Below are 17,988 nucleotides of genomic sequence, written 5' to 3'. Positions count from 1 at the left end.
ATTAATATCACTGTTCATTCCATAAATCTGTGCTATTCAACACTAACCTATATTATAGTCAGTGTATTTAAATGTAGTTTGGTAGCTAAGGCTAGAAGTTAGAACCCAGACCGGAAATACAAGTGAGAAAAGTTATTTCTCACTTCTTCTTGTTCTTTTGATTTATGGCTTTTCGTAGTGCCAAAATATTTCTCACTTATCTAGCTAATGTCCAATTAATCTGTGGACTGGGCGTACCATAATAATCTGTGGGACTGGTTATAACTTTATAAACAACTTTTGAAATTTTTGAAAGTACAAATAACTATTCAAAAAATAATCGCTAGAATACTCAAGGATATGCCTCGTGGGAAAATGAAATTAATTGCAGCAGGCATCGAGTCTGATAGCAAAATAAAAATAAATCCTTCAGAAGACCTTGGAGTAGAATCCCAAGTTGTTGTCCCCGATTTGAAAAAATTTAAATTTGAGAAAAAGACTCATGTGAAAATAGAGTTCGAAAAGGATTCTCCGACTAAATGGGTACGTGTTAATTAAAAACACTGCTATTAATTATTTTACGTCCCGGTCTAAGCTCTTAGCTTCTTCCAGAATGAGGATGGAGGCTGTGGCCCAAAGTGATAAATATTTATTTTGTTACTTTATAGGACGACAAAGGCCTATGGGAACCACCAAATTGGAAAGAATTTCTAGTTAACTTGAGGAATATGCGGTCCAATAATGATGCTCCAGTGGACTCCATGGGTTGTCATATGTGCATGGACGAAGATGCTTCACCAAAGGTGAGTTAACTATGAAATTAAGCGTAAAGAAAGAATCACTTATAAGTAAAAGTGCCTACATTTGCAATAATGTTTGACAGTACATATTACTATGTAAGATAAAAGGTTGTAGACTTTTTTGTCTCATGGACCACATGCCATATTCTTTGGATTTACCCTACATACCTAATATTAAAATTCCAAATATTCTTGAATTCTTATCATACCTTTCATGGAAAGCTAAGTAAGATGAGATTCACTATCATTGACCACCATTTCCATTGGGACTTCAATTTACACATCATTGGCTTTTATTATTTACATATCATACGGAGCCTTTGCAGGTTGTTTCTGACCTGTTAAGGGCTTATATCTCCCTATAAATTTCAGGAGCATATTTTGGAATTTTTTAGAAAGATAGATTTATGAGAATGAATATTATACTATACTTTAAAATAATGATTTAATACTACTACTGAGTTAAGTAAGGGACTCAACAATTTCCATTTACATAAGACCCAGTACTTTGTTTGTAATCTGGTAACAATAGATAGCTGTTGAGTTAGACAATTAAAGGTATTGATATTGATGACATCAATATCTATAAAGAAAATATTATATTCCAGGTCACAAGATATCAAAGTTTAATATCACTGATGTTGTCAAGTCAGACAAAGGATCAAGTGACATTTGCAGCTATGGAGCGCCTACGGGCAAGAGGACTAACTGTGGACAGTGTGCTAAACATGACAGATGAAGAGTTAGGCAAACTGATTTACCCTGTTGGCTTTTGGAAGGTTACATTATTTGTTTTATAATTGCATTTGTATATTTGTTAACATTAGTTTGAAAAAAAATTTAATTTACTGCAGTTTTTGTTTTCACTTAATGCAGGTAATTTATGGTCTTAGGCTATAAAGGTTCATGAAGTATGTTTTTTTTTTATTATTTTATATTATGTTTCGCTTATTAAAACTGTCTGGTATTTTAAATAAGGATCTTCTTATTAATACAAACTAGATAAAGAATTTTGTATCCATTTAGACATTGTCCATACTGAATGTCTTTTTTTGTTGCTTGTGTTTAAAAGTAGAAAGTAGCAAGTAACATTGCAACTTATAGACCTCCTCCAAAGAGTCCCATCACACTGTTCATTTGAAAAATAATTGGTACAGTTATTTCAGTCTTTGTAAGTTCCCAAATGATTCATTTATTCTTAAAACTTCTAAATTTCCATTGCTTTAGTCAATTTCTATAGATAAATTAAATTGAATGATAAATTTAGCAACATACTAATAAATTACACAATGTTCATAAATTCCTATCTATCTTTAACAGACCAAGGTGAATTACATAAAGAAAACAACGCAGACCCTGAAAGATCATTATGACAGTGATATACCTGACTCTGTGGATAAACTCTGCAAATTGACTGGAGTTGGACCAAAAATGGCACATATTTGTATGAAAGTTGCATGGAATAAAGTCACTGGTATTGGTAAGTAGGTGTTATATTTAAATCATCATCATCATCATCATCATATCAACCCATTACCAGTCTATTACAGGGCATGGGTCTCCGCCCACAATGAGAAGGGGTGAAGACTGTAGTCCACCACGCTGGCCGATTGCTGTTTTGTCGACTTATATTAAATACTAGATGTACAAATATTATTTGCTGGTGTATATATGAGATATCCAATGAACAGGGAAGCAACTCAATATTTGATTGTCAAACAGCCTCATGCAATTTATTGACAGAGTAAACAATATGTCCATACTAGCTCTTTTGTAACTACATAGACTACTGTGTTGGAATTCATATATATATACATTAGAGTACCAAACCTATTTTATTAAGGCCTCATAAATAAACAGTGCCTCTTAGAAGGTTTACATTTACAATATGTTAAATATTAGCTGTGTCAATACACTTTTCATGACTACATTTACAATATAAACTATTTAATTACTATAAGCAAAGTTATAAAAATAATAGCTTTAAGATTTGTGAATATATTAGGTATCTCTTTGTGTTTGGCCACATGTGTATGCCAACACCAGGACAAGATTCAACAAAAAAGTACACTAGAGCTTGTTAAGCCTGCTTGTTCAGTCCTGGATATTATCACTAATACATTTTTGATAAAGCCCACCAACTTCCATTGGAGCAGATTGGTGGGACTATGCTTTAAAACAGAGACAAGGGCCTTAGCGCAAAATAAGTTAATTAATAGCCTGCTGATGATGATCATGATGATGATGAAACATACATTAAAGATACCAGTACTCCCTAAAAAGACCAGCAGTGGATCTGCATTGTTTGATATGATGTAAATACACATTACATACAGTCAGGATGTTGCATGCCAAGTTTATGCATTATCTTAAACTAAATCATACTATCAGTTCAGTACCACATTATTCGACTTTTGTGCCTTTTTGTGTAAGTTTATTAACATATTATTAAACTCCACCAGGTGTAGACACACATGTTCATAGAATAAGCAACAGAATAGGCTGGGTAAAAACCCCCACTCGCACACCGGAGGACACACGAAAATCACTAGAAACTTGGTTACCATTAGACTTATGGAGTGAAGTAAATCATTTAATGGTTGGATTTGGACAAACTATATGTTTACCGATAGGTCCTATGTGTCATGAATGTTTGAACAATGATATCTGCCCTTCTAGTGGTAAGGGAAGGAAATCACCCAATAAGAAATCCCCTAGGAAAGTAAAAGAGGAGATAAAAGTTGAGAAAGTTGAATTAGAAGATGTAAAAAAGTCCCTTAGGAAAGTAAAACAGGAGTTAAAAGTTATAGATGTACAAACAAACGATAATTCAACAGTGATGATAAATCAAACAAATTATAAAGAAAAGAAATCACCTTGTAGAAGATCTCAAAGGAAAATAAAAGAAGAGTTAGTTGAAGAAGATACAAGTAATACTGGGAAAGATATACAAATTAATGATTCAACAGTAAGTCTATTAAATGATCTAAGGACAAAAACTTCTAACAAGAAGTCCCCAAAGAGGGAGAAAGGAAATATTATAGATCAAAATATTGACTTAGAGGCATCAATGAATTCTGTAGAAGATACAAAAATGAAAAAGGTTAATAGAAAAGTATTGAGTCCAAGTAGAATTACAATAGAAGTTAAAAATGCAGAAAATGAAGAGTATCAAAAAAGCAAAACATTGAATACAAATAATAAAACTTTGAACATAGACAAAATAATTACAGGAACAAAAACACTTGAAAGTAAGCCTGATGAATCAAAAAATAGTCAAAAAAGAAAGTCACCTAAACAAGCAAATAAAAATACTTCCACAGAAAAATCAAGTAAAAAAAAGAAATAGCCAAAAAACAAGAAAAAAAATCTGTGAATAAAGTTTTTGTCTTCTGTGTATTATGCAATCAGCTGTAATATTTAAGTTTTTTTCCATTGATTGGGCATGTTTAATTTTTAAGAATTAGAAATTAAAACCATGTTAATTAAGATGAAAGTTTGTTTATAATCTATATTCCTTAAAAAGACTAAACATAATAATAGCAATGAAACTGGTAGAAGTGCAATAGAAGAAAAAACGAATCATATACCTGTGTTAAATAAGAGTTTAAAATAATATAAAGTAATAAGAGTTAGATTGGTTGTTTACAGGAAATCTTTGCACATCTCTTCTGGGCATTTTGATTCGATACCTAATTATTACGACCAGGTGGTTTATTATTTTTTTTTCGATGATTTTTCTTCTTGGATTTCTCTTTCCTTTGATCATTTTTGACTTTCTTCTTCTGTGTTTTCCTATTCTGAACTTTATCTAATTTTGACTTCATTTGGTAAACTTTGCTTTTCTGTAATTTCTTAGTAGCCTGTTTCTTTAATATTTTTTTTACTTCTTTCTTTGATTTTAAATCTTTATCCTCAATATCTGAATCTGCCTCATCAGCGTTACTGTCTTCATGTGTATTCATTCCTGGAATTTCATTTGACTCATTTTCGATTTTTTTATCTGGTTTTTTCTGTATAGTTACTTTGGGTCTGTTTTCACCAATAACAATATCCTTTTTCTGTAAAGTATCTGAAGAGAGTTCAACAATTTTAACATTAACATCTTCATCTTCGTATTCTTCTTGAAGCAACTGTTCTATGTCTGGAATGGGACGGCTGGATACCACAAGTTTCTTGTAAGACTCCTTATTCTGTAAGATAAAACAGTACTTAAAATATTGTTCCCAAAAAAATTAATACAAGCAAGTATTATTTTTTTGACCCTGTCCACCAAATTGCACTGGGCCAGCACGGAGGACTACAGCCTCAACCACTTCTCATTCTGGGATGAGACTGGTACTCTATTGGGCTGGTAATGGGTTGAAGTAATTATGATGATTATAAAAAGTTAAGGTTTGTGAGGTTGTAGGGGCTAATCTCTAGATCTACTAAACCAATTTGAAAATTCTTTCACCAATAGAAAGCCACATTATTTGCGAGTGTCATAGGCTATATATAATAATATCAAAACGAAACAAAGTCAAACGCAGACAAAGTCGCGGGCAACAGCAAGTTAATAATAAAATATATAAATAAATATACTATGACAATACACACATCGCCATCTGGCCCCAAAGTAAGCGTAGCTTGTGTTATGGGTACTAAGATGAATATTTTTATGAATATACATAAATACTTAGAATATACATATAAACACCCAGGCACTGAAAAACATTCATGCTCATCACACAAAAACTTTCCAGTAGTGGGAATCAAACCCACTGCTATATGATTGATATATAATTGAGATATATGATTCAGTTTCAGAGCTTAATAGTGCTTAAAAAAAATAGTTAGCAACAGCATCTATAATTTTTTTTTATATAAGCAAGAAAAAATAGTTTTTTTATATTAAAAAAAAGAAATTGAATCAGTGTCAGGTTAATTGGTATATGAAAAAATTATGATTTTTTGCCAAAATATTGTCTCAAGTATTGAAAACAAAATACTTTTTTCTTTTACCTGAAGTTGGCACAGGTTAGCTAGTAATACTTACTGAGGCAAATTTGGTACGAAAATGGTGAGTTGTCATCAGTAGTCAGTGCAGAAAAATTACTCAATAATTGCACATGTTTGGTAGGATATGTATGCAAATTTCCATTTTTTAAACTGATTATACATATAAACTACATCAAGACTCTATGACAGCTAGTTTTAATTGTTCACATACAACTTCCTGTATTGTGCCGTTATTAGTAGCTGTTACCTGTATTGCGTCTAATGCAGCTCTTAAAAATCCAGTGGGTACCATTTCTTTTCCTGGTATATAGTATATTTAGTATAATTCTACGCCAATATGATTAAAATATAAGGATGAGTTTTAATTGAAAATAAAAATATAACCACCTGGTTCATCGGGTAAAAGGGTGCAACAAAAAGAACAGGCTCCTATTCCTTACCTCTTGCTTTATTCGCCGTTTTTCTTCTTTCAACATTCGCTGAATCTCCTCTTGAGCCTTCTTTTTTCTCTCTAATTTTCTTTTCCGGAAACCACATAGGAAGTCCCTAAAATTATTGAAACCAGTTTAAAATAAAAGGCGATGAATATTTTAATTAATCTAGCATTGAAACTTTTACACTTACTTTCTTTTAACTTCGTCAAAAACTAAACTTATTTTACGCTTTCTATCGGTATTTTTTTTGCGACTTTTGCCCATTTTTATTTTTAAAAAACTCAGTATTATTAATTTTAGATAAACATAAACACATGCAAATGACAAGGGTTGACAACTTAACCTCAAAACCCAAGACCCCAGACAAACTATATTTACCTGGCTCATTACTCAGAACACAAGCTTTTAATAAAAATTATCTAGTTATTACCGTTGTGTTTACATTCTCTTTGGTTATTAGAAGAAACGTGAAAATACGTAAGGGGTCAAGAGAGAACATTTTATATTACCCATTCAAATTAATGGTATAGTATCAATATTCATTACTAATTAATTTTCTAGCCAGATCGATGTTACACGAAAATCTGCAATGTTTGATAGGAATTTAAAACAATTAATCTAAGAAACCACCCTGACAACTGCGTTTTTTTGGATTTTTTTGAAAATTCCAATAGTTGTTTCCCGCTTAATTGATATGTTACAAACAAAGTTTTCTATCAAATAGACAAATCTTTGAGAAATATAATGTTTAATTTAACATCTTATATCAGTTTATTGCGCTAGGTAAATACAGTTGAAACAAGCCAGTAAATAGATGGTCGGTAGAGTAAGAAAAGTTAAGAGTAAGACAACAATTTGGTTCTATAATCACAAGGACTAACAATATTAATAGTCAGAGCCCAACATTGCCATTTTCCAATGGAAAAATAAATGTCTGAACCAGTTCAGATTTATATTGTATAGGTACTGTTGTCCGCGATTTTTTCCGCGTTTTTTTTGTTTTTAAGCATCCCGTAGGAACAGTTTATTCGCGAGAAGCGTGGTATTCAATTGAGGTGTAGTCCTACCGATATTTAAAAAAAAATCGGGTTTAAATTTTAAAAAGATTTTCTTATTCCACATAATAAATATGTAATAAAATATTAAAAACAAAAACTGTTTTGCTTGGGTGTTGTCCTTAAAATTTTTAAACTCGCGATAGCTTAAAAAATGTACGATAAGAATGAATTGTAAAGAATTTTACTGATATATATATATTAATAGGTTTCTCAGCGCACGCTAATTAATGAATTTTATTATTATTGCAAGTCATAAGTCTCCTTTTTTTGAAAACTAATTATAGCCTATGTTGTGACAGTTAATCTTTCTTTTGTCGAAGAAAAGGTCAAATCGTCCAGTACTTTCGGAGCCTATTAGGTACAAACAATTTTTTTTTTCCTATTATAATATTAGTATATAAGTATAGATTTATCATCTATCAGTATTTATATCAGAGTATCCTTTCAGATTGAGCAGAGTTTACGTCGTAGCACACCACACCAGCCATGACTTCACACGTCCTTGAGAACATGGAGAACTCTCACTCCTAAAGAAAAGCCATAGCCTTATAACCCACTAGGCTATCGCCACTAGACATTATTATTATTATTATAACTCTTTATTTGTACACCACATTAAGAATTATAAAAGAAAATAAGAAACATAAAAATAGAAGTAGAATACAAAAGGCGGCCATATCGCTTATTTAGTAGCGATCTCTGCCAGGCAACCTTGAATTAGGAAAAAAAGAGGAGAACTAACTGCTGGTGGTACAAAATATAAAATAAATACATACGAATAACTAAATACTAATACATATACTAATATACACAAATACATTTAGCATATAATAAATATTAAAAAAAAAACTAATAATAAACTATATACATACCTACTTCTATATAAATAAAGTAAATAAATACTATTAAACATCGCCTTCAGTGGGACAAATAATAACACTTAACGGCTTTTTTAAATATCGCCAGTGACTTTGACTGCCGTATGTTCATTGTAGTTATATCACGTTAAAATTGTTAAAAAGCTAGAGTTCATCGGTTTTAAATAGTAAATTGTTATAACAATTTTCTACAGAAAATTTCCTTCTTTGGAAGACTGTATTGTAGAACGCAAAACCATTGTTACTTTAGCGATTGTATAAAAGTATATCCGCATCGCATCTCTTGCTCTGTGAAAATTCTGCACGTTTCATTACCTATGAAAATGATACATTGAACAAATTTCAACTCGTACAATCCACAGCATTTAGTAGAATGTACATGAATATTTCAATGCTTACAGCGACTGTGCGAGTAGGACAACAGCCATTGGTGTGTGGCTCTCGCTCGGCACTACTAGCTATTGTTCACATTATTTATTCATATCTAGTTGAGCGGTGAGATGATGAATAAGTTTTTTTATTCTTTACGGGACCATACTCACGCTTGAGTAGTTCTTATTATGTCACGCATTTGAGTTATTATTCGGGATATAAGGGATAAGTTATATAATGTTATGATTTTCTATTCATTAAGAACAAATTGTATTACTACCTAGGTATTTGGTAGAACCTACACTGTGCTTTCAAATCATTCAAATCAGCTTAGAAGTCGATCGTATGCACTGTGGCACTTACGGGTTTTAACTGCCTGATAAAATATAATGTTTTAAAATCAAATCTACATCACAAAAGTAAAAGAAAAAGAAAATATTATGTTAAGGTACATAAACTAAGTAATGAATTATTCAGTTTATATATCAAGTAGTGGGTATTTCAGACTTCGACTTCACATTCGGGGGGGCGAGTGAATCCCAGCACGATCCTTTAACTTTTCTAAGTTATTGTGCGCTTTAAGCAATTGTAAAATCACTTGCAATCACTTTTACGGTAAAGGAAATCATCGTTAGGAAACCTGCATGCCTGAAAGTTCTCAATAATGTTCTCGAAGGCGTGTGGAGTCCTCCAATCCGCACTGGGCCAGCGTGGTGGACTCCTGCCTTAACCCTTCTCATTGTGGGAAGGGTCAGGAGACCCGTGCCCTGTAGTCGGCCGGTAATGGTTTGATATGATGAATGAAGTTTTATTTACCGTAAAATGAGATTACAATAAGCGATATGTACTTTTGATTATCAAAAAACATTTTTTATTTAATATATAGAATATAGTATTTGATGAATGAGTAATTACTATTTTTATTTTTATCCCCAGACCCCAGTCCTCACCTTATTTTATTTTATCACCCCAACGACTACGGCGCGGCGGCGCGAGAATATTTTGGCACCAAATCAAGAATTTTTAAATACTCTCTCGTGATTGGCGCACACTGCGCACTTACGTACAATCGTTCTTTTTTTTTTGCCATTTTCCTCCAATCAGCACCCAAGTGCACAATAAAGACGGACTCATCCGCAGCATGGCTGTCAGTATATATTTGAAACTTGGACGATGCGCTTCCTCTCGGCACGTTGGTTTTTTTTGTTTGTGCATTTTGTCAAAAATGTTATCGTGTGTGATTTTGAGTGGTTTGATGAAATATGGAAATATTTTGGTGCAGTGACGTGATATGTGTCTTGTTACGCAAGGTGAGTTAAATAATAAACCCATTAAATGTAATTTTAGTAAGAAATATGAAATTGTTCTGTCAACTAAAAATTTCGAGCTAGATTTATTATAGGTTCCTACTTATCACGGAAGTATTCTGTATCGCTTTCGATATTATTGATAATGAAAAGCGCTGTAAGGAGTTATGTGTTGGAGAAAAAAAATTGGTAATCAATACTGTTGTCGTAGAAGTTAGAACCATATGTTAACACGCGCGAACGGCTCATGTTACGCGTACCGTTAGAATTCTATTTCATTTCTCTTGGATCTGCTTAATAATTGGTTACTTATCGCATTCTATTAATTGAGAATTCATCTGAAATAACCGATGGTACGAAAGTATGACTCTCAAGATTGACAGAAAATCGATTAGATATTTGCGAGCCTGCGCTTTTCGATTGTTAAGCGAAAATTGATCTTAATGTCATAGCTTTTATTTGCAGTACACACATAACTCACAATTGAGTGTGACGTAAAATTAAAAGTAGCAGTAGTGGGCTTTCGTTAGTTGTTTGTTTTTCGAATAAACCTTGATACTTTCTAGTCAAGTCCTAAAACTGTTCAAGATGACCTAGTATATCTATACCACTTCCAGGTAACATTATACATCACTAGTAAATTTTAATTCAGAACATATATTTTTATATACACTTACCTACTCAATCACTAGGATTGAAGGACATAGGGAATGCAAATACAGAACAATGAGATTGTTCTATTTTTAAAACTGAGCACAAGATTTTTCATATGAATTAAAGAAATGGAGTTATTTAATTATATTACACATTTTATTATTAGTTTTTCAAATACAACTGCTGTCTACTGATTTTGTGGAATAAATCACTGTGGTCAAATTTAAACAATATGACACAGGCTGGAACTATTAATATAGCTTGAATGCAATCTTCTTAATCAATAGTGGAATTCTTCATATAGAATGTAAGTCATAACTTAAAACATAATGATAAATTCAAATAGTCATCATCATCAACATATGCAGCCTAAAAACATAACACTGCTGGGCCCAGGCTATGCTTCTCATAGGAGAGACAGTTTTAGATCACAGACCCACCAGGGTTGGTGAAATTTCACATCACAAGCACCTGATAATATCCAGAGGTGAGAGAGAGTGGACCAGAGGCTTGAGACTCTATCTCCGGGCTTTTAACATAATTTTTTTAAAAGAAAATACTCAATACCTTATAATTTTTGGCTCGACACAGCATTCCACCCACCATTCTAACAACTAGACCAAAGAGGCAGTTAAATTTAAAGAGCAACTATTTATTATTTTAATCTACATATAATTTTTTGAGAATGAACAGTAATCAAAATATATTATAGAGTGTAGCCTTGTTTTATCCACAGAAATGGAATTAATTTTTTTACTTTATATAAACTAAACTAAAATAAGTAGCTAATTAAAAAATAAATAAAGTAAGATTTGCAGAAGCCGGTTCACCTTGAGACTGGTTGTAATTTTTTTTTTATTTGGCTGGCTTATAAATGTTACACTGTCACTCAGTGAAAAGCAGAAGAATTTGTATGGTGTAATTTATTCTTCTTCTTCTCTCTCTTCTTATACTCCACAACAAACAGATCCATAGCAATTTACCCGCATGGAATTCTCCAATGTAACATCTACCCTATAAATTAAAAGTATTCTTATAGTATAGCTCAATGGAGATTTAATTTGGCCTCAATTCCTTTGTTACATTTTCATAATTTGTGTTCCTGATTTTCATAATCTATCAATGAAAATATAACTTCCATGTTATTTTTGTTAATGAAATCCTTGTCTAATATAATCACTCCATCTTGGTATTGTTATTTTATCAGATCTCATGAATAATAAATAGTCAGTTCATATTTAAATCTAGAATTACAAATAACTTTTATTGTGTGCAACAAAACACTACTTTGTTCACATTTTTGCCTCTTTTGTATTGTCCTTGCATAGATAATTGCATTCAATTTTGATGAATATAACTCAGAATTGTAATTCTATGTTTTTTGTGTTTCCATATTATTATCTAAATGATCTTCAGGCTTTTGACTTGGAATTTTAAGCCAATTATGAAATAATTCATCACCATGTGTTGAATTCACCAGGAATTTATACAATATTGATAAAACTGCTATACTTGAAACAGGTTAGCCAGCTACCACCTTGCACTGCATCATCACTCATTGCCAGGTGACATTGTAGTCAAGGGTTAAGTAGTAGAGGTGCAGATTACCTTTATATATATATATTTCTTGTGTGTGTGTATGCCACAGAACTCCTCCTAAACGGCTGGACCGATTTGAATGACTTTTTTGGTATGCGTTTTGGTGGCACCCTGGATGGTTTAGATTCACAAATCAGCCCGACAGATGGCACTGGGGTCCATTAGTTATTTTAAAAAAATTCACTATTTGTTGCAAATGAACAAGTTAACAGTGTTTTGATTTAATTCTTCTTCTATTTTATTGCACTTTTTCAATAATTTGGAAACAAACAGGAAATACGCGTATCTAAGAGAATTATTTCTTAAGTATACAGGTGCATTTAATAGTAGCAACAAAAAGTTGTTTTAGCTATAAAAGTTTGACATTTTAAAATTTTGGTTGCAAGAACAGCCATAAATTAATTCAACTGTACAAAAAGACAAGTAATCCTAAGTAAAAATATTAGCAAGCTATGGAAAATTTTGAAGTTAAATGTATAAAATTAATATGCATTTGGTAACAAGTATGAATAAATATTAAATACCTATAATGGGAAGCTTGATAAGAACTCTTTATTAACCTCTGATAACCCATATAAAGTAAAATATTTTAGTCAGTATTTCAATAACCAAGATGATTGCATCAATTACCTATCTTTGTGGAGAAGGCTTCTATACTTAGTTGGAATTTAAATCAATTAAAAAAATATATAACATATTTTATAGTATGTGTTAGTATTATGATTTCTTCACTTTTTGTGACTAATTCAATAGGAAAAGCTCTCTAATGTTAAAACCAGATATCCAAAGTACTACAATACAGATGTTTCAAAACATGCTAACTTCTTCTCCTCACTGAGCAGTTTCCAATCGTAAACGATTCGCTTGTTTTACGGCAAAATTCCCCGTTGTTGCTCGCTACTCCTGCCAACCCAACTCGTTCCAGAAGCTTAGTAGCCCGCCCACGTTGCTTAGGACTTTCAGAAAAGTGGCTGGGAATCTAAGGTAGACCTTGCGTTGTTCTGCTATGCCCGTGCACTCCAGAATCACTTGCTTTGGTGCAACCTCCGACTCGGGTCTGTGATACATATGATGAAGATGTCTATTTAATTGGCTGTGCCGTTAAAAGTCCCACCACCTTTCTGAGTTTGCCTTTGTCCAGGCGTTTGCTAGTTAGGCGTTGATATAAGTTTGGAAATGCTTGTTGGGAATGCTCCTTAAGTGTTAGTGCATTTCATATTCACTGAAAGGTATAGGTATGATTGGTTTTGGTATGAGTGGTGTAATGCTACCTATGAACGTATCGCTTCAACATCTAGCATCTGCGGGGTGTTGATGTTGATCAATTTCACAAGTTAAATTTCTCAGACTTCCCAAAAAAATGTTTGTAGTTTAAATAAAAATGTTTTGAGAGACTACGGGTACTACAAATGCTCACAGGACCAAATTTTAAAGTGCTGCAAAACATAAATCAATATAATATCTGGAAGACTAATGTTATATAAACAGTAGTATTGAAGGAAGGAAATTAGTTAGGTAACTGAATCTTTGAAAGTCCAATGATATGGTTCATCATTATTGGGCTTTGGCCCAAATCCATCAGGCTTTCCAAGTGCAGATTTGTAACTTCACACGCCCTTCAGAACATTATAAAGAATTTTCAGGCATGCAGGTTTCGGTCCCTCTCAAAATTGCCAATGTGTTTAGCACTATAGCTTATACCAGATATGATTCAAAATATGTATAATCTCATCGTAAGATCGGATCTTACAAACAAACGAAGTTTAGATTGTTATTTCTCGTTAATAAAATCAAAATCGAAAGTGTGCCATTTGTGTTGGCCCAACGAGATAACACGTTTGTTGACCTCAAAACGTTGCTGACGTTTCAAGAATGAGCTATCGGCGACATCTGAGCGATCTATCAAGATTAACTATGTTTTGGGTGGATTAGGCGACATTTGAAACCAATCTCTCAGATTTTCGAGTTTTCAGTTTCAGCAAACTTACCTTAATGGAAAGTTTGGCCTTTGGCCTTTTCTATAAAAAGGAAGACAGGATTTTGTAATACGTATTATTTACATTTGTATCTTATTCGAATCGTGTCTAGTCTTCGTACACCTATTAGTCGGGGAGTAAGGTAGGGACCAGGGGTTCCCTACCTTATGTATATTTAATAAGCCAGCGGGGCACTTAAAAGTAAGATATTTGACACGTCGCCCGTGCCCTAACCTAGCTAGTTAAAAAAGATAGATACTTGTTAGTTAGGCAGAGAAGCGCAAAAAATAAAACATCCTCATTTTGAAACTAATATAATCATAATAAATAATAAATTAAAACAGGAATTAAGAAAAATAAAACTAACTACCTCGACAATTTTTGGATGGCCGAGCTTGGTGATCTCCACACTATTTTTCAAGCCGTGACACCACTGCACAAAGACTGAAAAAAATTCTTCTTCTTCGCGTACGGCGGTTTGGAACGCCCTTCCGATTTATGTGTTACTCCCTTTATAAATTCTGAGTATCTTTAAAACAACAAGTAGGCATATTCTAGGCAAGCGGGTCCCATCTTAGGCCACATCAGGTGAGATTGTGGTCAGGCGCTAGTCTCATCATATTCATACCAACCCATTACTGGCCCACTACAGGGCACAGGTTTCCTCCCACCACGCTGGCCCAGTGTCGATTGGTGGACTTCGCACACCTTTGAGAACATTATGGAAAACTCTCAGGTATGCATGTTTCCTCACGATGTTTTCCTTCATCGTTGAAGCAATTGACATTTTATTTGCTTAAAACGCACATAACTTAAAAAAGTTAGAGGTGCGTGCCGGGATTCAAACTCGCTCCGCCAAAAGTGGAGACGAAGTCCTACTCACTGGGGTATCACCGCTTCCCCGGCGCTGGCTAGTCGAATAATAACCAATAATAATTAACAAACAATCCGTTCGGTGAAATTTATAACTTCTTCAATCTTTATACACCAAACCAAGCAGATCTTCTGTAATTTCACTCTGCGCACGTTCCGCTCCGACATCGAAGCGTCGTCAAGAGATGTTATGGTGTTACAATACTTACTTACTCAGATGTTGACTGAGCAATTGTTCATTGTAAAGTCAATATTTCGGGATGGATCAATTATAACTTTTATTTGGACCGACCTGGAAATCGAACAAGGTCCTCGAGATCCGTAGTCTGATGAAAAATGACAAAGAATGCGCCATTGGTATTATTTTTGAACGTCATGTTCTTTTGTATATTTAAAGGGCCATTAAAATTTCGGCTTACCCAATCGGCAGCCATCTATACTTATAATAAAACTGTAACTGGAAGATTTCTGTACATTTAATATATTTTAAAAATTTGACCGGGTGATACTTTATAATCAATATCATATCGTACTCGGTATCATAAAACAGATTTTTATTTAATTTTTGTCTGTCTGTCTGTCTGGCTGTCCGGGCATCACGCTAAAACTACTGAACGGATTTAAATAAAATTTTGTATAGTGGTAGCTGATATTCAGGGTCAACATATAGGATACCTTTTATCCGGATAAACAATAAGTTTCCTCCGTGAAACGGGATGAAAAGTTTTATCAATTTTACTTCATTGATTTGATTTTAATAATTATTTTTTTATTTTAAAGTGTATACTATAAAACATGTAGTGTTTAATTTTAATGAAGATCTGATTAATATTGTCGGAAATACTCTTCATAAATAACACCAAGTAGCAAGGCATATGGGACAACGATCGAATTCATGCGTACCATACTACTATTACTATTTAGAATAAATTCAAAATTTCGGTGCCAGTTTTTTATCTAACGTAAAAAACTAAATGAGATAATTGATGCCTATATTATGTATACTCGAAAAGGTTTTATAGCTCTAAGTCACGCTTTTTACCTAATTCGGTCGATTTTAGTCGCCCGTTAAGTATGTGTGAAGTGCTGTTTTCACTTTTGTAATCATAGCGAATTTTTTGTTTCAGTTGGACTTTTAGAAAATCGGTGTTGATACCAAATCAACAAAATGACGTCTCGGTAAGTTTTGCAAAAAGTATAGAAGTTTTACGTATTACCACTTCTTTATTTATATAATGAACAATGAGTGAAGTATAGTTTTAGTAGTAGAAGTAAGTAGAACTTTAGTAGCTGTTTATGACAAAGCTCGTCCGGTCAACCATGTTTTTTCTAATTCCGGAACTGCAGATGCTTGCTTTACTGTATTTTGGCTTTGATGCGGCGTGGTTGTCGATAACATGGACACGAGGCTACTACGAGCTCAACTTCACTTCTGGGGGGCCGAATTCAAATCCCAGTATTCCCAGCATGCACCGCTAAAAAGTTATGTGCATTTTAAGTAATAATATAAACAACGGTGAAGGAAAACATCGTGAGGAAACGTATATGTCTCCATAATGTTCTCAAAGGTGTTTGGAGTCCACCAATCCGCACCGGGCCAGCATACTGCCTTAACCCTTTCTCATTGTGGGATATGATGAGGCGTAAAACCTACGCCTAAGATTGTTGGACAAAGGGCAGCATGGCACTTCGTAGGACGCGATTAGTAGGCACGGTGGACCATTTGGACATCGCACGTTGGCAAAGCATTTGGAATACTATTTCTTCTTGCTAGCTTAAGAAATATAATCCTTTCAGGTTGAATTCTTTTATCATACCGTAACAAAATATAACGTACGTTACTTATTAAAAAAATACATAAATAGCTTTTTAATGGTGAAAGAAGTATTAAAGTCGGTTCAGTAGTTTCAGAGTTTATAGAAAACAAACATACAAATCTTCCTCTGTATAAAATTAGGATATATAATTTAAGTAAGGATGAGATTGAAATCTGTGATGCTGTAACATTCTAACGTGCACCCACTCTTTCACATTTAATAACAGTGAGGAAAATTACCATCACATAATGGTAAGATACAAAAGGTGGCTGGTACAATAAGGTGGCTTTATCACATAACAAAGATCTCATCCAGGCAACCTTCGACTTCTCTGTAAAGATTCACATCACTTCACATACTCCATTACTCGTTGAGGACTTAAGATTTGTATCAGGATTACATTGTTTGGTATTTCGGTACGGCAGCTATGTTAATTCGCTCGCATCAATAGGAATATGTTATCTCCGAATAAATATAACATGTATGTCTCCGAGATAGTGTTGTGTTTGGGGACCAAGGACCAACCATTCATAGCTACCGCAATTTAGGGTCTTCCGTTCTCCATAATTAAGATAACATTGATTCTTTTGGAACGCAGAGACAGCCACAATATCTAGTTGGAAATCCTAAGTAGGTACATATACACAGTGGCGTGCACTTCATACATGCACAAAAGCACTGCCTACCCTAAAATGTATATTATATAACTCGTATAGGAGGAGGGTTTCTGCCGTTTTATGCAATTTTCCTGCTGTATGCTTACCCTGGTTAGAAACCCAGTGCACGCCACTGCATATACAGCTATAACACATATTATCATGTTATCTTTACAATGCTGTTGCCCGCGGCTTGGTCCGTGTTTTTAATTGTTTTTAAAGCATCTCGTAGGAAGTTTATTTTATAGACGTGTGGCATTCAATTTTGGTGTACTATTACTAATATTTTTAAGTGGTGTATTCTTGTAAAATAATAAAAACTGTAGTAGTAGTTTTAAAAATATGTTTTTTTTAAATTTAATAAAATATTTAAGTATCGAACAACTGTTGCGCTTAGTTGTATTCCTTAAATTATTAACTCGCGATAACTTTTAAATTAAATGTCCGATTAGAATTAATTAAAAAGTATTTTACTTCTATATAAATACTCTTGATGATAAAACTATTTATTTATATAAGAATTAATACTCCGATACTAATGGAACACACTTTTGTTTCTACCGGCGGTCTAATTAAACTTTAGC

At 33.3% G+C, this 17,988-nt stretch overlaps 3 protein-coding genes across 3 annotated transcripts in view; 2 read left to right on the top strand and 1 right to left on the bottom strand.

Annotated features, from left to right (window-relative positions):
- The first annotated feature begins 154 nt into the window (after window positions 1-154).
- On the top strand, window positions 155-4,275 carry LOC120629180 (endonuclease III homolog). Its single transcript, XM_039898017.1, has 5 exons — window positions 155-522; window positions 648-782; window positions 1,388-1,558; window positions 2,100-2,259; window positions 3,242-4,275. The coding sequence occupies exons 1-5, from the start codon at window positions 340-342 to the stop codon at window positions 4,126-4,128; spliced, it is 1,536 nt and encodes a 511-aa protein (XP_039753951.1). The 5' UTR covers window positions 155-339; the 3' UTR covers window positions 4,129-4,275.
- LOC120629182 (nucleolar protein 12) lies at window positions 4,265-6,562 on the bottom strand. Its single transcript, XM_039898020.1, has 3 exons — window positions 6,405-6,562; window positions 6,221-6,326; window positions 4,265-4,972 (listed from the first exon to the last, which is right to left on the bottom strand). Exons 1-3 carry the CDS (start codon window positions 6,476-6,478, stop codon window positions 4,472-4,474), a joined length of 681 nt encoding a protein of 226 aa, XP_039753954.1. The 5' UTR covers window positions 6,479-6,562; the 3' UTR covers window positions 4,265-4,471.
- A 3,131-nt stretch (window positions 6,563-9,693) lies between these two features.
- Window positions 9,694-17,988, top strand: part of LOC120629209 (TATA-binding protein-associated factor 172) — a 57,803-nt gene continuing 49,508 nt past the window's right edge. Inside the window, exons 1-2 of the mRNA XM_039898068.1 lie at window positions 9,694-9,832; window positions 16,059-16,110. Of these exons, the coding sequence (XP_039754002.1) occupies window positions 16,100-16,110 (11 nt within the window). The 5' untranslated portion in view covers window positions 9,694-9,832; window positions 16,059-16,099. The remainder of the gene's footprint in view (window positions 9,833-16,058; window positions 16,111-17,988) is intronic.

Source organism: Pararge aegeria, chromosome 14 (assembly GCF_905163445.1).
Source record: "Pararge aegeria chromosome 14, ilParAegt1.1, whole genome shotgun sequence".
Taxonomy (NCBI): Eukaryota; Metazoa; Arthropoda; class Insecta; order Lepidoptera; family Nymphalidae; genus Pararge; species Pararge aegeria.
Note: the sequence above shows the minus strand (reverse complement) of the source record. Positions and strands in the feature narration are given on the sequence as shown.

Coding starts and splice junctions, on each gene's coding strand:
- LOC120629180 (XM_039898017.1), top strand. CDS start 340: ATGCCTCGTGGGAAAATGAAATTAATTGCAGCAGGCATCGAGTCTGAT. Junction 523..647: donor AGGATTCTCCGACTAAATGG/GTACGTGTTAAT, acceptor GTTACTTTATAG/GACGACAAAGGCCTATGGGA. Junction 1,559..2,099: donor ACCCTGTTGGCTTTTGGAAG/GTTACATTATTT, acceptor TATCTTTAACAG/ACCAAGGTGAATTACATAAA.
- LOC120629182 (XM_039898020.1), bottom strand. CDS start 6,478: ATGGGCAAAAGTCGCAAAAAAAATACCGATAGAAAGCGTAAAATAAGT. Junction 6,327..6,404: donor TTTGACGAAGTTAAAAGAAA/GTAAGTGTAAAA, acceptor CAATAATTTTAG/GGACTTCCTATGTGGTTTCC. Junction 4,973..6,220: donor AACGGCGAATAAAGCAAGAG/GTAAGGAATAGG, acceptor TTTATCTTACAG/AATAAGGAGTCTTACAAGAA.